Genomic DNA, 22,211 nt, shown 5'->3' on the forward strand with positions numbered 1-22,211 from the left:
TGAATGACTGTATTCCTCTAACACAACACCAGGCAGTGTCTCATCAGTTTGGCTATTTTTATCAGCTCTAATGTAGCTGTAAATCAGCACCATGTTAGCAGCTCAACCCACCCCCAGACACATTTCTTTAGTTCTATTTCTTTTGGGCCAGTAACGCAGGGCAAAGTCAACAGATAATCTGCCTTTCCCTCCTCGTGTTATTTGATCACGACTAACAAATACCCGCTGCAGTCGAGATGGATATGTGGCTATGGAAATAACCCCGTTGTGTACTTGCTGTGGTCGGTGCCAAGATAATCAGAAGGATTTAAGGAATGCCATGACTGGACTCTCAGCTTTTTCTCTGTGTCTTTGGGGAGCTCGAGTGTTTTGACTGCATTACAACTTCATTACTGGGTTCGTTAGCTTTGAAATAATATTTGAAGTAGCGGAATGTAGCTCAATGACAAGCCACACATAAATTAACATCATCCGAGTAGTGTGATTACGGGATTAATCTAATGAATTGAAATGAATCGTGTGTGCAGAATCAGTGCCCACAGTGCTTGTGTAGAAGAAAAAGATGATTGTAGACAATAAAAAAAAACAACAAGAGACCCTAACAGGCCAAACAAACATAGAAGGTCATTGTTCAGCCTCACTCTCAGTGGTTCTCTGCACCAACTGGATTATTAAAACTTGTTCTCTTCTAAGCGGTCAAAGGTCTGTGAGAAACTTCAAAAATAAAGAAATGGAATGGGGCCCCCCCTTGTTATTTTGCAGGCCCCTATGTAAGGGGCTAACCTGTGTGTGTACTACTGCCTTTTTAATTGCCCATGGGTGTGATGTCAATATTACCAGTGCAACCATCTCTGTGACATCATGACATGACTTCATCCATACTGGTATCCATGCATTTCTGGACGGTCACCCTGTGGATGGACGGCTTGGACGTCAGCTCCGGCTTGGGCGGGAACTGCCTCATCAGGATCTGAAGGACTGAGTCCATCTTCCGGTCCATCTGATAAACCTAGGCCATAACGACAAAAAAAAGGCAAAACGCGTGAGATCGGCTGAATGCCTCCAGGGTAAACAAACACCGCGGATGAGTTTGTGCTTTTGTTTCATAAGCGTCTGCCTCTTCATTGTTGCAACACCAATGACAGAGCAGCGCAGGGTATAATGACACGTTAGTCTGCCAGCCGCTGTCTACCTGCAAAAGCCACTCATTACAGAAGCCGTTGAGCCATACGATGTCTGAGTGGGTGGACAGACAGTCGCGCACAAGCCATTGTTGTTTACGTTTCCCCAACTGTAAACAAAGGTGTGTCACCCAACAGAGACATCTCTGACGAAGCACAGCCAGTCTGACTATGCTGTGACTACACATAAATAGCTCCATCTGAGTGACAGACTTACCTGCTTTCATGCAAATACAGCGGGCGACATTATGCATATGTACGCACGCAAGCGCCCACATGTAACGCACATAAGTACAGCCACAAAAAAAAAAGAGGGTTGCTGAAACATTCTGCACACAAAACTTCAAAGGGATTTTGCTATATCTTAACAGCCTTGGCCTCGGTTTTACCTTTGTACTTATCCTGCTCGGCCCCACAGTCGTACACCGTGCACACGCAAATACACACAAGGCAAACATTCTCCAATGGCTCAAATGGCTTCAAGAAACCCGAAGAAAAAAGCGATGAGGACGGTGCTTTGTAAATCAAGCCCTGAACAGCAGAGCACATCAAAGAGCCATAACATCTCACGCACAAGGCAGATCAGACAGATTCAGACTCCCGTCTCTGCTAGACACTGATAGTGAACAACTCCAGCCCAACTGTGTTTTGTTTTGGGGTTTTTTTTTCCCGACAGGCCCCTTTAAGACAGTTAACATCAATGACATTTCTTTTTTTAATGGTCATTAGGCGACGGCCCCTCCTCCTCCTCCTCCTCCTCCTCCTCCTCATCATCATCATCTTTTAGAGAGTGTGCCTGATAGCCCAGATGTTTTTATAGCAGAGCAGGACATTTAGCAGCTATTATTGTTGTTGAAATATGAGCCTTAATAGGAAGCTTAAATCTAAAGTATGTGTCACAGAAAAAAGTAGGACACGCTAACCATAGTCATGTATAAACAACTTGGCCTTGACAAATTTAGTGTCCATTCAAATTGATATATATGTATATTAGTTTTGCTGTTTGGCCAGCAAATGTCCCTTTGGGCGACTCAAGCTTCTAAATCTCTTTAATATAAAGTGCATATTTAACATTTCTGTATATCAGTAAAAGGCTGCAAAGTTCCTGTGAAAGTACACTGGCTGCTTATGAAACTAATTTCCAGTCAATTACGTGTAAATACCGGACTGCTATGGCATATACAGTATAATGGAGCAAGAATAATTTCACTTTGACCTTTTCTTGCTGAGGTTCACTGATATTTCACCATCCACATCTACTTTCCTGTGAGATTTTACAATGACCTAAATAGTTGCGCTAAGTAGATGAAGCACGCGCTGGGCCCGGATGAAGCTTAGAGAATAATAGGCTATCATAAACATGTTGGGCAGTAATCTACAGACTTATCAACATTCTGGTTGGGGCTTAAAAAGGATCAAGAATTCCTCCTGCTGCGTGTCAGCAGAGAGCGGCGGCCCACCGGACTCCGAGCAGAGACAGCTAAAATACATTTATCCAGGAGTGTGTTTGCAGACACAAATTTATTGCCTATAACTAAGTGTATGTGTGCACTGTCTGGGTACGTTGGGTGGTGAGAGATTGTGCAAGTGCATGATTATGAGCGTGTCACTCGTGGTTGTGAGCTTGGGTGTTGCAATGCTGGTAATGTGGATGTGGCTGAAAGGGACACCGTGATTACCAAGCGAGGGAGGCAAAAGCAGGTGACAGTAGACAGCCGAGCGTCACCGTGACTTAAAGGGGAAATAAGTAGTTTATAGTGCCATCTAGAGGAGAGGCTGAAATTTACAACAAAGACCTGCTGCTCTGCTCACCCCCTCCCTTCCCTGAGCGCTACGGTATCCGCTGCTGGTCAAATGTCGTCCTCGTCGTCTTTCTCCGTGTCAGCAGATGAGGTTCGTGAGGCAAGGGAGAGGGCGAGCTACCGCGGCCGTAGCAGACGAAGCGGAGAGAGAGGAGGCGGGACTTCCTGCTACAAGTAAAGAGACGCTTGATTTGTTCTCTCACGTTTGTCCTTACAGGCTCCGGTAGAAACATGGCGTCTCGCTGCTAACAGCGGCTATGCAACCGCGGTCCGCGGTCATGTTATTTTACACGACTTTTTGAAACACTACGAAAATGAAACAAAGAATATTATACAGCGACTAGACAACGCAGGAGCACATAATATGTATAAAAAAGTGGATTTTGGGTTATATAAACCCATAAATACTACATATTGTACCTTTAAAGCTTAAAGCCCAATTTATACTCCTGCGTCGACGCAGAGCCTGTCGAAGAGCCTCTGCATCGTCTCCGACTGCACAAAATACTTTTTAAATGTCCGTCACGGAGACGGCAAGAGCTGCGATTGGTCCTCAGGACAGGCCGAGCTAAGCTGCTCTGTGCCGGCTCACAGTGAGCACCGAGCGTCCACAGATGCAGAGCTGATCCCCGCCGACAACGTCGCTGCCAAACTATAAATACGTCATATCTTAACACACGCGGCACATGTTTAGACTCTAAATGGCCAATTTCTCGCCTCAAATTATCTTAAAACTGCGTTCCGTGACACAGAAAAGTGAGAAACGGCCACTGTTTCAACAACAACAGTCTTTCTCTCGCTTTCTCTCTCGACGCCATTGCTCACTGTAGCCAGAAGCACAACAAACCTTGCGCAGCGACCCCTACTGATCGGGCGGGAAATTGCAGCGCGTATCCGTCACCACGACGCAGAAGTATGAAGGCTCGAGTCGTCTCCGTGGTGACGCAGTCGGATAACGCATTACGCAGTCGGAGAAGTATAATGTGGCCTTTATTCATCTGTGATTTATTTATTTATATTTCAGTCAGACAACTCACACCTGAATGTCTGCATTAGTACGCAAACAGTTTAGCTTTGGCGTCGAGGCTGCGACTTAATCACTTCTCACAGATATGTTTACACAGACATATCAGGGAGTGATGAGCAAACATACTAAACCCCCAGTCGGAGTCTGCAGGTGGATGCTGGATTGGAGGTGGGGCCTAAAAGACGGACACCAATGCAAGGCAGCTTAATCTGTCTGAGGTTGTTGTTCTGCAATGTGGGAGAATCTTACCAGAACCTTAACAGAGTGTACGTGAGGCATGTCTTATGGATATAGAAAAGCAGCTTAAGTTGACTGGCTGAACTACAGGCTTTGCCTCATTTATAGTATTTATTTTTGACTCTGGTCAAGGTTACGGTAAGGTTAGAGTAAGATAAGTAGTAGACGTAGTTATAGTTAAGAATAAAAATAATCTACTGCCTTCGAAAGTAACGTATAGTAGAGACAAAATCAGAAAAGGTGCATACGATAAGAAAACTTTTACAGGACACAGGACATTTCAGAAGCTAGTTTATAGTGTGTTTCATACTAATGGTGAATACATTGAGCTTTGCTAAAACACTTTTTTCTTACATTAGATTATGACAAAACTTTCTTACAGCTACTGAAGAGTGTATAAATGTTCAGTTTATGTGGGTACAAAAGGTGACTGTTTTTTTTTTTGTTCTGTATTTCTATGAAAAATGATAGGAAATGGAAAGGATTTTTCAGCCATTGGCGGCCGCTTCGGGTTGCCTTTGGTTCCCTAAATTGACGTCTACTGTTGGACTGTTGAGAAGGCCGTTTTGTTAATTTGACCACCGCGTGTCGTGTGCAAATGGTCGGGTTGGGTGTCGCCACTGCTGTGTCACAAATAAACACATGTGATCTAGTGACAGGTGACGGTCCAGCTGTCCCCGACCCTCCCTCTGACCACAGACAACACATGAGACAGTCACTAAGAGGCCTGCCCTGAACCCAGATAAGGTCCCTCTGACTGAGTCTACTCAGACAGACAGATGCATGGACACATGTCCGAGTGTGCACTGCTTTAATGCTTTGCTTCATGGAAGTGTTTGTTTTTAATCAATTCAAGAGAGAAATTTCAAGGGCGCTCTTGAAGGTAGTACCTCTCTTTCCCTTCTTTTCTTATCTCTTTCTAACATTAAGTACACATAGGATTCAACAGAATCCACAGTCTTAATTTGACTCACTGAGAGTACAATGTCTCTCAAAAACATACTGAACAAGCTACATTAAACTAAGACTAATTATCTTCAAAATTGCTTGTTTTGTCAACCAACAATTGAAAAACAGCTTCATTATTACTGGCCGGGGTTGACAATCCTCACAATTATGGCTCAACAAAGTACGTCTGACTATTGACCCGTACTTGAAGAACTTCCAGTAATTGCATTGACTAGAGGAGACATGAAATAATGGGACAACAGTGGAGAGGACAAACAGCTCCTGTTCACACAAAACACCCTTCCTGAGCCACTTTCCTGCCCGTCCCGGTGTCTTTTTGTTGTCTGGTACAGTACAGCAAACAACGGGAGCACACAAGTAGACAAACAAACACACAAACATTGCGTACGCACTTCGTTTCGTGCTGCTCTGCCTGTCGCATACACAGCGAGCATGAATTCAGTCTACATTTTTAGAATAGCAAAATCACACACAATGTCCCCGACTACACTTATCATTCCATTAATGTGGGGGGAAATGAATGGGACAATGACGTGGTTCAGTCCAAAACAGGTGTACAATCAGTTCAGGAGGATTTGTGCCACCTGACTTGGGGTCATATAAGGTCCTCACTAGTGGTGTCAGAGCCACAAACCCGATTTAGATCATAACAAAGCTGTGAGAGTTGATAAAAATCATTTAACTGATTAAAAAAAGACTAAATAAGCTGGTGTGGTAACATTCCACAGAACAGGGATTACTTTTCCAATATGGCTACATTAGTCAAAATCACGATGAGATGACAAAAACACACACTATCAACTCTATTGTCTTGCAGGACAACATTTTCGTGCACACTCATGCTGTGCCACAATTAAAGCAACCAGAGGGGAAAACAAGGACAGATAATGACACACGTCACACATACCTCAAATCAGACATTTGACATTTGGGTGTGATTTATGAACCCTCCTGGAGACAAACTAGGAACGGTGTCATACCAAGCATTATTTAACTGTACTACATCAACCACACACAGGTTTGATTCTTATTCTGTTCCCAATGCAAAAACCTTCCAGAGGTGTAGCATGTGTCAGGCTGAATGTTGTGTGTATGAAATGATGCAGAGAAAAATATATAATATGAAGTAGAGTGTATTACTGATTTGGGCTTGAATATTTAATAGAATCAGATCAAGAGAAGAGCAGAGAACACACACTCCTCACAAACAGGGCACTTGCTGATAGAGTGATTCACACTGCCATCTGTTGGGGAGTTAATAAAGCCTGGAGAAAAGCTTGGGGCTGCTATCACTGCATTCTCCAAACCCATGCCAAATTCTACCATTACACGATGACTGACACATGGAGACGTGACATGCAAAATGACATGAGACACTGGATGAGAACGAGGGAGTTTGAGGTCGACTTGACATGTAATGAATGGTAATTGGGCATTGTGAAGTGGTGCAGCTATTCAGGAGATGGAGAGAAGACGAAGTCAACACACTGTATAGAGCAGTACTTTGCATTGGAACATTGAACAAAAAAAGACACAAAAGCAAACAAAAACATAAATAGAGGCACATTTACCCCCCCCCCCCCCCCTTTTTTTTTTTTTTTTTTCTCTGTGATGGTCACTTTAATGAGGACTTGAGGAGTGAATGAAGAGGATGAAATGGGGGGAGAAAATAGAAGAAACTACAAGGATAATAGAGCGGAGGAGACTGAGGTGTGCATGGGGCTGCCACCGAAAAAGGCTACCAACTCGTGGAATGTGTTGGCACCTGTATCCGACCATGGCCGCACTATTCAACAAAACAAGATTCCTGTCATTGGCGTGCTCTTAATCACTCTGAGACAATGGAAGACACACTGGGACGGAGAGAGAAAGAGAGAGAGAGATAAGAAGAGAGGAAGTCACTGTCCCTGCATGCTGTAATGAATGTATGATGCACTTCCCCTCCCTTATGTGTAACACCAGACAGTTTTAAAGCATCATTTTTTTTTTTTCCTTCTTGCTTTTGTTATGACTGTGCTTACTCATACAACAATAGCGTGACACACAAAATGTTCGTTCCATTGGTTCCTTCACTTTCACACCGGGTTTTGTTTTTCCTTGACGTCTATTTCTTTTCGCTTTAATTTCCTCCAGCCTACATCAGACTCCATCAGACCTTTTGAACAACAGTGATAACAGATGCTGAGGTGTGGGTCCATTTTTGTTTCCCCTTAATCAAAAAGCCATTCATTTCTTTAAACTTGCATAGTTTCCATTCATGTTTAGGGCTAGCTGTCTTTAGCTTACCTTACTTGCACTGCTATGTTTCCATCACCAACAGGAGTCTGCGTCACATAATACACATGATTCAAATTAAGTAAGAAGATGGGAAGTCTAGCTTACATTAAAATGACAAAAAAAAAGGGTGCGTTATGATAAAAAACACAATAAGAAACAACAAAAAAAGTAAAATATTTGCTCCAAAAACACACAAATGGTACCTGAGGGCAGACTTTGTAGCTGCATTTCAGATTTGCACTGACCTAGAGATTCTCTGGCGATCCCCAGATGGGCTTAAATCTGACAGAAAATCCAACACAGTTTTGAAACATAATCCCATCGCTTTTAGAAAACTGATACTGTTCAAAACCCACTGTATTTCGTGAAAGTTTAAGGGTAGACATAACATAAAATTCCAAAGAGTAAACCCACTGCAGTGCCCTGTAACAATACAGAAGGTATCGGCATCGTTCAACCCACTGTTTTTGTTTAGGCTCGCTCAAAGCCAATTGTGCACCACTTGCCCGTAACCAAATCAGGACCAGACTAGATCTAATAAGAGAGAATAACAGATTTATCAGGTTGCCAAAAACATGTTTTCAAATCGAAATCCTTGAGTGCACTTTCACCACAGTGAAAACCAAGCTTGTTTAAGGTGATCGTATGACAATGACGTGCTTATGGCACATTCCACGATCCACATGTGATCAATGCTCTCAGTAAAAATGTTCTGCTTATACTCAGGTGTTACTTTCTTGACTTTGAACAGCAGGTTAAAGCTGCTGTAATTCACAATGACAAGTATCGCACTATGTTAGTTAATTAAAAACTGCAGTGTGTAACTTTTAAACACGCGTTCGTTACATTTAAACCGTTGTTGAATGGGTTCACACGACGCAGATTAAGCCCATCAGCGCCACACGATTCTCTCCGTATTTCACAGAATGGCGTCTTGTGTTGCCCGGCGATACTCGTGCACCGCGCACAGGAATGTGATTAGTTCTATGTCAAGACAGGCAGAGGCAACATCAAATTGCACTAGAGAAGCAAGACGGCTGCACACAGGTTAGAGTATGACTGAAAAACTGCAAAAAAAAGTTGATTAGCAGTTAAATGTGCCACACCCACCCCTATGCTGCTGCTGTATACAAACAAATGCTCCCTCAGTTTGGTCTGATACATCATTTCTGTTCACAAAGACAACAAAAGATCACCAGAAGTTGCGTATTCCAGCTTTAAATATACTACTACTGCTGCTACTACTACTACTAATAATAAACTTTATATTCATAGCACCTTTTATACAAGGATTGCAGCTCAAATTGGTTCATAATAAAAGGAAAATAAAATGTAAAAAGCAACAATAAAACACAACACAGGGTGGAATGAAAAGAAAAAACCTAAATTCAAAAAGTAAAAAACCCTGTTTTAACTTTGAAATAAAACAAAATATGCCAATAAAACAATAAAATACAACACAGGGGTGAATTATTATTATTATTTCCTTTCTTCCCATTAATGTTATAGTACAACTGCCTGCTGCAGTATAGGGTCAGTTCAGGTGAATTTCTCTCCATAGATTCCCTGTGAAGCTTACCCAGAATCCCCTTCCTCCTCCACTCACTCACTCACACACACACACACACACACACACACACACACACACACACACACACACACACACACACACACACACACCCACACGCACTCTCTTAACACAATGGACAATGCAGGAAAAGCTACAGAGGGTGTACACACTGGCCTCACTGGTGGGCCAATAACAAGCTTGCATTACACAGAGGTCATCATTATCATCACTGTGACAGGGCTGCATGAATGGAGAATAGAGATCAGGGGCGTTGGGAGGGAGGGAGGCGAGGGAAAGGGATGCCAGAAAGAGAAAGTAGAGGAAGAGGGAAATAAAAAAAAAAAAAGCAAGAAGAAAAGGAAAATAAATTTGAAAGCAAGAAAAAAAAAAAAACTACACTGGTGGCTTTTGTCTGCGGGAGTTAACACATACAGCTCAGGTCAGCCACCTACTCATGTGCTAATATTCATTCTGAATCAATCAGGTTTTTGTGTTGTTTTTTTGTACATTCTATACTGAGGGAACTAACTATAAATCAAGAAAAACTGCTCTTGTTTTCAGAACTTCAGGTGAGGAAGTCCTCTTTACTTATTAAATACATTTGTGACAGAGTTTGTTTGCGATGATGATTCAGCCTGCACACTATAGACACGAGGCGATTCCTGCAGCTGATTGGATGAATCCTCTACTCCACAGTTTCTGCTCCTGATTTTTTAAATTGAGAAAACATGCAGGGCAGCTGGTCTGGAAACAGTGTTATATTTCAATTTAAAAGTCAACTCAATACAAGGTAAGAGACAGGCAATGTATTTATATCATCAGTGAGTCATATTATAATGTCCTCGCTGCGAGGCTCACCGTGTATATTTTACAAATGAAGGCCCTGTACGAGTAACTGAATATGTAAAAATGTGGGATGGCTGAGAGAAAGTTTCTCTCCTGCGAAGCGTCTGCCTTATGTTGTTGCATTTCATTAATTCACACTGACTGCGAACGCTCCTCGGTTTCAAATCTGTGATTTTACACGGAGTTCTCAAACAAAAGATCTGAGTAACGGGCAGCGTCTGTTAAATAAGCTTTTGTTATCATCATCAGAACTTGTGGCTGGGGAAACCCACACTGACTGTCACACACACACACACACACGCACACACACACACACATTCTTGTACTTGCTGCATACTGAGGACCAGCATTTCCACTTTATAAATCAACACAATTACAAACATCTATAAAGAACTCATGGTTGCAGCACCATAAAATGTCTGCAGGTGGAGCCCACTATACTATGTCGTCCAAAATTTGAAAAAAAATTTGACCCAAAATATTTGGTCCAAAATATGACTTAAACGTCATGTCGTCCAAAATTAGAAAAAAAAAATTGACCCAAAATTTTTGGTCCAAAATTTGACAAAAACGTCATACTATACTATGTCGTCCAAAATTAGAAAAAAAAATTTGACCCAAATTTTTTTGTCCAAAATTTGACAAAAACGTCAAACTATACTATGTCGTCCAATATTTGAAGAAAAAAATTTCACCCAAAATTTGAAGAAAAAAATTTCACCCAAAATTTGAAGAAAAAAATTTCACCCAAAATTTTTGGTCCAAAATTTGACAAAAAAGTCAAACATACTATGACGCCTTTTTTTTTTGACAAATTGAGTATAGCATGTTATAGCAACCTAAGGAAGTGATTTCAATGAAAACAAAGTGAGGACCGGCCAAAATGTCCTCACTCCGTAAAAATGACCTCACTTTGTTGGTTAAAAAAACTCACTGGTCCTCAGTATGCCGCAAGTACAAGAACACACACACACACACACACACACACACACACACACACACACACACACACACACACACACACACACACACACACACACACACACACACTACTGCCTATGCTATTAAAATAAAGTCACTACATTTATAAAGTGCATTTAAAAAACAGAAGAAGCTGACCAAAGAGATTCAAAATGTTCAAAGAAAGCTTGTAAAATCAAATACATAAAAAACAAAGCACAAAGATAAACAGCATGAAAGGGGAATACACCAGAGGAGAAGACATATAATTGTTTTATGACCAGCACAAGCTGGTGGTTAAGAGGCCAGAGGAGGAGATGGATGTAAAAATGGATGGATGAAAGCTGGAGGAGCAACAGGAGGAGGACAGTCAGGCAAACTTCAAAAGCCTCTGGTGGCCTTTATTCAACAGTTTGTTTTTGCTGCCTTGTGAATGTGTTGAATCATCCTCTGGGCTCTTCTATTTCTTAGGGGAGGGGGGGAGGAGGGGTTGTGTTTAGTTTCTGGGCCTGAACCATGATTATGAAATGTGATAGCGTCTCATTATTGGAGTGTTTGTGTCACTCTGTGTTTATAGCAGTTGTCATGAAAGAGTGTGTAACTTTGGTTCTAATGTGTTTTGGGTTATGTGTGTGTGTGTTTGTGTATGAGGCTACATGATCAGAGCTACAACATAACTCTTCTGACGTCCTCGAGTGAATGTAAACTGTCCGTTAGTCAAAGGACGGACAGACTCTCACACACAGACAGGCAGGAATTATTAAGAAAGACCAAAGTAATTCGCCACAAAAAAGCAAACACAAAACAAGCGGCTCATGGCTGTAATTCAGAGCATAATCCACACAGTAGTGCCTCTACAGTGAAGCCTGCTTGTGTACTGATTCACAGGATATAGACTGTCAGTGTAAGCCTGCCATAGGGTGCCAATTTCATTTGGTATTTCATTTCCTTTCACTTCCACTCTGTTAGCGATTTCCAGATCACATAGCAACAATGACAGCGATGTCCCAGCTAATAATCTACTTTTTTTTGTGTGTGTGTGCAGGGAATAGGGAGTTAATTTAATGACAGTGAGGATTTCCATGGATACAAAAGTTCCCTCTTGCACTATTTTTGGAAAGGCACTGTTGCTCTAACCAGGGTTTAGTGCCAAGAAAGATGACTGTAATTGATTAAATACTTAAACCTACCCAGAGCTTCGTTTCCTACAGCAGAGGATGTATCATTTTATTTCAGTTACCTTTGATTCTGAGTTTTTAATAAACATGTTCTGGTTCCATAAAGCTGATGCTTCACCATACTGTATGTTTTTACTGTATGTAAATTACTTTTTAATTTACATAAGTTTGCTTTTTGGGAAGAGCGTATCACATTACGCTTTCAATCACATCCGTTACTGAGTAAAATAAAATGTTGACCTGAATTAAAAAAAAAAAAAAAAAAATTCATTCACCGAAAACTTTGGCAGTGAATGAGGAGGACAGGTGAGTGATGAGGACAGGTGAGTGATGAGGACAGGTGAGTGATGAGGACAGGTGAATGATGAGGACAGGTGAGTGATGAGGAAAGGTGAATGATGAGGACAGGTGAATGATGAAGATAGGTGAGTGAGGAGGACAGGTGAGTGAGGAGGACAGGTGAGTGATGAGGACAGGTGAATGATGAAGATAGGTGAGTGAGGAGGACAGGTGAGTGAGGAGGACAGGTGAGTGATGAAGACAGGTGAGTGATGAGGAGAGGTGAGTGATGAGGACAGGTGAATGATGAGGACAGGTGAATGATGAAGACAGGTGAATGATGAGGACAGGGGAGTGAGGAGGACAGGTGAATGATGAGGACAGGTGAACGATGAAGACAGGTGAGTGATGAGGACAGGCGCGTGATGAGGACAGGTGAGTGATGAGGACAGGGGAGTGATAAGGAGAAGTGAATGATGAAGACAGGGGAGTGATGAGGACAGGTGAATGATGAGGACAGGTGAGTGACGAGGACAGGTGAGTGATGAGGACAGGGGAGTGATAAGGAGAAGTGAATGATGAAGACAGGGGAGTGATGAGGACAGGTGAATGATGAGGACAGGTGAGTGATGAGGACAGGTGAGTGATGAGGACAGGTGAACGATGAAGACAGGTGAGTGATGAAGACAGGTGAGTGATGAGGAGAGGTGAGTGATGAGGACAGGTGAATGATGAGGACAGGTGAATGTGGGGACAGGTGAATGATGAAGATAGATGAGTGATGAGGACAGGTGAGTGAGGAGGACAGGTGAATGATGAAGACAGGTGAGTGATGAGGAGAGGTGAGTGATGAGGACAGGTGAGTGGTGAGGACAGGTGAGTGGTGAGGACAGGTGAATGATGAAGACATGTGAGTGATGAGGACAGGTGAATGATGAAGACATGTGAGTGATGAGGACAGGTGAGTGATGAAGACAGGTGAATGATGAGGACAGGTGAGTGATGAGGACAGGTGAGTGGTGAGGACATGTGAGTGATGAGGAGAGGTGAATGAGGACAGATAATGATGAGAACAGGTAATGATGAGGACAGGTGAGTGATGAGGATAAGTGAATAGGCACTAATAAAGGTCCCTGAGTGAGTGAGAAAGTTAAAGCATTTGTGACCTTTGACCCATTTTGACTGATACATTATGTGTTTACATGTTTTATTTTGTCAGGGCTTTTCATTTGTAAGGGTTTGCCTTTAATTAAAAATGTGAGATGTGTGTGTCTTTGTGTTTTTGTATGACACAAGAAAGAACCTCAACCTTCTTATTAAAGTTTTACCATGAGTAAATTTTTTAAAAAGCTACTTTTTTTACTTGTACTAAAGTAAAATTTTGTCAAAATAGTGGTACTTTTACTTTTTTGAGTAAAATATTTCAGTACACTTTCCAACTCTGTGTTTATGTTAACACCAAAACATTAGGACTTGCACTTGAGTGATCATAACAGCATAACAAAAAATGGACTGGTTTTACTCACTCTGCAGCATTCCATTCAGTTTGCAAAGTCATTGTTTCAATAGATATATAAAACTATAACTGACTAAAAATATCTGAAATAAATGTCATCCCATATGAACGTTGTTAATCCCAACACGTGGAGCCATGGATGATTCCCTGTGTCATGAATTCATGGATTTGTGTTGTAAGTCATGGTGTATTCCAGTTGAGTCAAGCTTCATATGTACAGTACAGCTGACTTTGCTTGTGCGGTTTTGTGTGCTTGAGAAACAGGAGCACTTCCATGACCTTAAAATGTTTCTCCATCTCGGTTTCTAAAGCATTCGACTGTCTGCTTTTACATACAAATCAAGAAATGTGGCGTAAACCACCAGATAATGCAGACAATCTGTGTAACCGTCAATCTCCTATATGCATTTTGTCCATTTGGCAATTTATTAATAATATTAAATGTTCCCTTTTGGAGCAAATGTCTTTGAGAATTGTGAAATTATATTGTATAGTTCAATGGACTGAATGCACTTATGGTTGGGCAACTAAAGCTATGAGACAGCATCTTTAAAGTGTTCATATGAGGTGACCTGGGTTATGTTTTTGCAAACTGAGCAAGAATAAGAAAGATTGTGAAGAATAACGACGGGCTGCGTGAATGAATCCTAAACCAACGTGTCAGCTGGACTCAAATTCACTAACCTGTCAAGCAACCAATCTCCTCCACTAGAGGCCTCGGTGCCAACTGGAAAACTGAGCGAACGCAGCTCAGATTCACCAGGCTGCTGCCAAGGAGAATGGATTCACTTTATTGCTGGCAGATACAGTATGTTCTTTGTATTTGTAAAAGCAGGAGAGAGAGAGATGGACACAGAGCGAGAATGAAAGACAGGGGGATGAAATGAAGAAGGGTGAGGCCGGGGAAGGGAGTGGTACAGATGGACTGCCTCTGCGACCGAGAGAATGAGAAAAAGGGAGGGAGTGAAAGAGGGAAATGGTGGTTATATTAAAAAAAAAAAAAACAGGAAACCAAGTGAGAGCACCTGATGCACATGATAAGTATCAAGGGCTGCGCCACGTGCCACTAAACTGCAGCCAAAGCTCTTTTCTGCACGGGTGGTGGTGGTGGTGGTGTGTGAAGGGGTGTGTGTATTGGCTAATCTCTCTTCTGAGTGGGCGCGCACTCAAAGCTGCTTTTGTTTCTGAGGGCTACTTTCACGAGGACGTACAATCCCCCACGTCCAATCCTTCCCCTCCTCTTTTTTTTTGCTGCTTTTTTTATCTCTCCCTTGTTCAGCGTACACTCCTCCTCTCTGAAAAAAGTGTGGGTGTTTTATTTGATTTACTGATCATTCTGTATTTGGTGTGTGTGTGTGTGTGTGTGTGTGTGTTCTTGTACCTGCAGCATACTGAGGACCAGTGAGGGTTTTTAACCATCAAATGGAGGTCATTTTTACGGAGTGAGGACATTTTGGCCGGTCCTCACTTTAAATCACTTCCTTAGGTTGCTATAACATGCTATACTCAATTTGTCAAAAGAAAAAATCTAATTTTGGACGACATAGTATAGTATGACTTTTTTTTCAAATTTTGGGTAATTTTTTTTTCAAATTTTGGGTAAATTTTTTCTTTCAACTTCTTGGTCAAAATTTCTTTCTCACATTTTGGGTCAATTTTTTTTTCACATTTTGGGTCAATTTTTTTTTCACATTTTGGGTCAATTTTTTTTTTCCAAATTTTGGATGACATAGTATAATATGACGTTTTTGTCAAATTTTGGACCAAAAATTTTGGGTCAAATTTTTTTTGTCAAATTTTGGACCAAAATTTATTTGTCAAATTTTGGACCAAAATTTATTTGTCAAAGATTTTTTCAAATTATGGACGACATATTATTGACGTTTTTTTGTCAAATTTTGGACCAAAAATTAGAAAAAGTTTTCCAGCCCTTTTTGCTCTGGGGCTCCACCTGCAGACATTTTGTGGTACTGCACCCAGTAGTTCTTTATAGATATCATTCATGAAGTAGATATTTGTAATTGTGTTGATTTATAAAGTGGAAATGCTGGTCCTCACTTTGTCAGCAACCCAGTCCTCAGTATGCAGCAAGTACAAGAATGTGTGTGTGGGGGGGTTTGTGTGTGTGTGTGTGTGTGTGTGTGTGTGTGTGTGTCCACACACATACAAGAGTGTGTAATACACCGATGCTCTTTCATGTCGTCAGAAGGTAAAGATCGTAAGTCACAGCAGCTAGAGAGAGAGAGAGAGAGGGAGAGTGTTGGGTGAAGGAGAGGCTTTGATGTCGTGTTGGAGGCACATTACCGTTTTTCACGGTGACAGATGTGAAGGTCGGGGAAATGTTACCGCAAACAAAATAAATTTGGGGCATAAACAAGTCAAAAGAGATGAATTGCGAGGAGGCTGCCAGGAGATGAAGCTGCGCAGAGGAGCACGAGTGTGGGCGGGGAAATATGTTTAGTTTTCCCATGACTGACTATAGGGGAATAAAAAAAGAAAAAGTGACATATGCCGTAAAGTAGAATTTTGTAGTTCTTTTTATGGCATGAACCTGAAAACCAGTTCCATATAGTGCAAATGCAGGCGATGCAGACCTGCTAAGGCTTTGACAGGGGCGCCATTCACCCTGTTCTAAGTTGACGGAACCATCAAAATAATCTTTGGGACATCATTATTTGAAGGTTGAAATCCTAAACTGTGTCGATTTAAGTCCATTAGATGTGAAATTCATGAAGCAAGTCGCCATTTATCCATGAACACATCACCCTCCGATCTGTTTTCAGGAAGCTGTCACAACACACAGCTACTCTACTCCTGTGACCAAACCGATAAAAGCACTCAAAATGGGTTTATCGTGTAAAAGTCAAACACACTGAGGGCCATGGAGTGAGGGAGGGAGGGTGGATGGAGGGAAGGCGTGGAGGGTGGAGGGTGGAGGGTGAGAGAAGAGGGTGGGGGATAAGCAGTTGCCTGATGGACCATTTGTCCACAGAGACAGCTGAACATGATTTGCTCCTAACTGGTCCCCAGTGTGGAGGCTATCACGAGTACAGATCACAGCTACTGACACATTTTAATACTGTGAAGGAATGAACAGTAAATTACACCAAAAAATCTGAAAAATGAGAAGTTGACATGAACCAAACACCCTAATTTGGGGGGGGGGGGGGAATGCTGTCACGTGACTCAATCAGCACAGTGTGATTACATTCTCCTGTCTCCTGGAGCTAATAAGCAGCTCACAGTTGTGACACCACTCTACAGTTCATGTAGTCTCGAAAATGACTCAGCAGGACACAGTCACACACACCCGTTGATGATAGCACGGCAACAAGTTTTGTGCTCTTCATATCTGTGACTGTGTGTTTGTTTTTGTATCACTGTATCCGTTCATGTGTGTGTGTGTGTGTGTGGGCATGTGTACGTGCACCTAAAGCAAGTGATTTTGGGTCCAGAGTGTGGCCACACATAGTCTTTATATATGAGTGGATCCCGCCCACCCCGCCCATAACACACACACACACACACACACACGCACACGCACACAGGTTTGCGCAGCTATTCTTCTCAGGACACTGCATTGACTTCCATAAACATAAACTGTTCATTTCCTAACTTTAATGTTACAAAAATTCAAATTTTAGCCCAAAACTTAGCCCAAAAATTCTCCTTCTGGTTGCACTGAGGACTTCTACCCAGAATAGGACGTAAAAAGTAACAAACTCAAGCATACACACGCACACTCCCTCCACCATCCCCCCACTGTGCCAGGCTGTGGTGGTAGCCAGCGTGGCATCGTCAGTCACCAGGGAGGTGCCATGTTACTACGGCCACCGCTGTAGGTCGACCACACTGTGGCTTTGTTCTCGTCATCAATAGGCCAGTCAGCCTGATATTATAAATGACAAAGGGCGTGCAAGCACTTTGGCCTAGGTTGAGGGCGACCACTGAAACGGATAATAATGGCACCATGGCTTATGCAGAAAAAAAAAAATCCTCAACAGCACAGGCTATTTTGTATGAACTACATTGGCGGTGCAATGCTAACACTTTGCATTAAAGGGACAATGTGTAGTATTTATAGGTTTATATAACCCAAAATCCACTTTTTTATACATATTATGTGCTCCTGCATTGTCTAGTCGCTGTATAAAAGTTTTTGTTTCATTTTCGTAGTGTTTCAAAAAGTCATGTAAAATAACATGGTCGCGGGCCGCGGTTGCATAGCCACTGTTAGCAGCGAGACGCCATGTTTCTACCGGAGCCTGTAAGGACAAACGCGAGAGAACAAATCAAGCGTCTCTTTACTTGTAGCGGAAGTCCCGCCTCCACTCTCTCCGCTTCGTCTGCTACGGCCGCGGTAACTCGCCCTCTCCCTCGCCTCACGAACCTCATCTGCTGACACGGAGAAAGACGACGAGGACGACATTTGACCGGCTGAGGATACCGTAGCGCTCAGGGAAGGGAGGGGGTGAGCAGAGCAGCAGTTCTTTGTTGTAAATTTCAGCCTCTCCTCTAGATGGCACTATAAACTACTTACTTCACCTTTAATACAAATTACGGTTAAATCATATGGGGTATTTAAATCGCTTCTTTAATTTGTGTTTTAGAAGATAGCGGGTCATTGTTGTTAATGATGATGATTGCTTTTTTTTCAACATTAATATAAAATACTTTGTCTACTGTAAATGAATTGTTTACAACAGCAAAATAAAATGTTTTTTTTTATGATGTAGCGAGAATCTGAGAAGCTTCTCCACTTGCCTTCCTCTTGAGAGAGACACAATATCTAGTACATGCAGTGCAAGCAAGAGTTGCCTTGGTACAGTGGAAAGAATTAAAGATGGAGTGTTTGAGTGTATCCATCGAGAGGACTGACCCCCCTCACCCCCCCACAAACACCCCCACCCCAGCTGTCTGTATGTCGAGACGACGGCCCCGTGCCTGGTGCCATGGCCCCCCGACGGCCTGCCAGCTGATCCCTGGGTGCAGGAGTCAGCCTGACCCTAGCCAACCCCCCGTTCCCTTTTAACCAGCATTAAAGACATTATTTCACATAGAGAGCTGTATTATACTTTGGGACCACAGCTGGCCTCATACACAGACAGTGAGAAGGAAAGGAGGCAACAGTAAAGCAAGGAAAGACAGACCGAGGAAAGAAAGTAGTCACTTTGTTGCCCCTTTAGTTTATTCCAAATATAGCACATTTCCCCATCCTACTCAGCCTGTTGTTTTTGTTATGGTGATGTGTTTCCTCATCCGAGATATAAAGCTGAAAAATAGTGTTGGTAAGGAGCCTTTCAGATGTTTGTTTGGCTTTGCGAAGAATTATGTTTTGATGGCGTCTGCAAATGCCAGGGCAAGTAAGGGAGAAATATTTCTCAGATTGGAGGTGCCTGGTTGACTAGTGACCATGGTCAGAGACAGGCAACGCTACACGGAGGTCACCAGGAAGCTGCAAAGACTTTGTGTTTATTTGACTATAAATAATGTCGAGCAGAACATTAGAACATCTGAATGAGCAGCTTTCTTTTGAGGTTGCTCAACACGGCCGGAATGAGAGTTTACTGTGGACAGGAATGTGAAGTATCATCCCCGAGCCAAATTTCATGATAACTCCATCAACTCTGCTTGATGATCCTACATTCTTTCCTTGAGACCAGCAGACAGACAGCCCAGCAGACAATACAAGACGACATGAAACGGATAAGGCCAGATAAAACTATTCCACTCATTTGACCAGACAGCATGGCCTCAACACACAAAGTCGTATAATATGTATAATATGTAAACAGTCTCAAATTAGGCAGTTATAACCCAAGGCTGTTCAGCTTGGTATTCACTGCATAAAGAAATATGTCTGTGTTGGCGCACTAACGTCATACAGTAGTAGATACTATGAATTCATGTTTACAGGAAAATCCCAGATGTAAGATGTATTGGTTGGTGACTTTGGTCACTGTTCCAAAGACATGGCAGCAACAAGACACTGTGTGGGGACACAGGTACTTGCATCTCAACAATATCTATTGGGGGAATATTTTCGTTCATCGTGTTGGATATGAAATGCAGCTAATTTTTCCAACAACAAAAAACAGCATACCAGGTGCCAAGAGAACAATAAAGCGAAAGCAAGATTTACAGTGGACCAATATAAACATGGATGGTTTTTTTGTTTTTCTCTCTCCCCCCAATTGCCACTACAGTGTGCAATCAGTTATTTTAAACATATCATTATGTTGTAAGATCCTGGTACACTCCTTGTAATGCAGTGTTCCACTGATCAAAACGATATCAAGCGGTGGTCCAAATCTATGTGGGGCATTGCATGATTCAAACATTTCAAAGCTGTTAATAGATAATAATAAGGTAATAGAGGCAGTTTGTTTGACTCGGTTGACCTATGACTCCAAGAAGTGGCTGATATTTTCAAGATAAATAAAATCAATCAGACTCTTCCTCTTGCAGAAAAAGCCCTGCTTCACTGCAGCCTTTTGGTGTGTTCAGGAGCTCAGGTATGACAGTTACTGGTTCTTTTCCATGTACAGTCGCTGAACTACACCATAAAATTGGACTATTATACAGTATACAAGTAAATATTAGGAGGATTCTGGTTGCTTGGAAGATTGTGGCTAGATGCCACTATCCATGAACTTTAAATTATTCAATGCAATGTGACGAAGCGCCTCGTCAGTGAGTGACCGCGGGCAGCGCACACAGTTGCTGATAGAGCACAGACACCGACAGAGTGAATGCGCATCGAGCGCCGACAACGTGCTAACACACAGACCCACCACGCATTTCCCCTCTCCCTCTATTCTGCCATTTCTCTAGATAAACCGGTACCACAACCAGGTCTCTGCAATAACCGCCTCATTAGGGTCACAAAGAGTGCACAATTTGTGGCTCTGCCATCGATCAGGTTCACTCAGCCATTGTCCAAGCACGCCACCACTGCATTCCACCGCCTCCCATCGTTCAGTTAAAACTCTGTGGTTCTGGTTACGGAGGTAGCACCTGTATTTTACTGCGTCTTAACTGAATTGTATTTTTTTTTTTTTTTATCTTTTTGTATTTTTCCACTTATAAATATTTGTCACTGTGAGCACCTTGAGAGTTGGTCAAATGAAGGGCACCCCAACCTCAGCACATCGACTAAGACACCATTGTTTATTGCACTGAGGTTTTTGTTTGCAGCAGAACCCCGTGACACTAACAGAGCATAATCTCAGGCTATAAAATGTAGTACTTACCTGTTTACATGTATTTCAAAAGTCTAGTTTTGATAATTGTTTTGCTAATGTCGTGTAAATGTACTGAGTAATGTTCCACGGAAGCATCTCGGCTGCCAGCTTTACTTTTTGCAGTTTATATTTTTAGCTTTATTATGATGACCAGAGTCGCACAGCTGCTTGGGTACAATCCCCCTCACAGTACCTAATCACTCAGTCATTTGAGAAGGCCATTTGCCTCCAGTCATCAGGGTAAAGACAAGTAGTGAACAAAGTCGCACATACTGGACCCCTCCCTTACCACACACTGACACAAGTGTAAATTAGTATGTGTGTTGCTGCTGTTTGATCGACGTTCGGTAAAGTCACTCAACCTCGTTAAAAAACAACAACAAAAACACAGAGAAAAGCAGTAGAAAAATAGACTAAGCAGGTTTGGTTGCCTGAACAATCTCAGTCCCTCCCTCATAACCAAGTAGCAACCATGCTTGCAACCTGTAGAGTGGTCAGAGCCTCTAGAGTGGCAGCCAATCACTGAACAATCAGGATTGGATGTGCCATCCTCTTCCTCGTGTCTCACTCGCAACAATAGCGTGTGAGCGTACCCACCAAGAGTGGAAATACAACAAAAAACTTCGTCACTCACACCCTTTGGATTACATGCGTTGTACGACACGACCACCAACATCATCTGCAGTTACATGTGGAGATACGCAGACCGCCCTGTTGAGGTAATCCGCAACAGTGTCGTATGATAAAAAATCGAAAACGCCCCAGCCGTACATCAGCATAGACAACACAGTCATTCATTTAGATTCTTAGCACTGCCTCAGTTGGGATTTAAAAAAGATTAGAGAGAATGAATACGATAATTCAGGCCTGATGAGGGCACTGATGTATACACAGTTATGCACAGACTTACACACAGGCAGGCCTAATCTCACACATACGCTCAGGCCAAAACACACACACAACCATGCATATGTACAGTAGAAACCTAGAACCATATGCCTTGTTCTCCACCTTTTGTTCCCCCCACAGTGATGTGAGACCCCGTCTCTGCCTTCTAGCCTCCAGCTGCTGGGTTTGGGGTGACATACTCACACACTCATATGTGCACAGCCCCCCCCCCCTTCC

The 22,211-nt window shown here is 42.4% G+C and overlaps 1 protein-coding gene across 1 annotated transcript in view; it reads right to left on the reverse strand.

Annotated features, from left to right (window-relative positions):
* Nucleotides 1–859: 859 nt before the first annotated feature.
* kcnq1.2 (potassium voltage-gated channel, KQT-like subfamily, member 1.2) overlaps nt 860–22,211 on the reverse strand; it is a gene marked incomplete at both ends in the record, with an annotated part of 155,070 nt that continues 133,718 nt past the window's right edge. Inside the window, one exon of the mRNA XM_083893710.1 lies at nt 860–1,009. Within this exon, the coding sequence (XP_083749836.1) occupies nt 860–1,009 (150 nt within the window). The remainder of the gene's footprint in view (nt 1,010–22,211) is intronic.

This window comes from Microchirus variegatus (assembly GCF_963457635.1).
Source record: "Microchirus variegatus genome assembly, chromosome: 8".
NCBI classification, from domain to species: Eukaryota; Metazoa; Chordata; class Actinopteri; order Pleuronectiformes; family Soleidae; genus Microchirus; species Microchirus variegatus.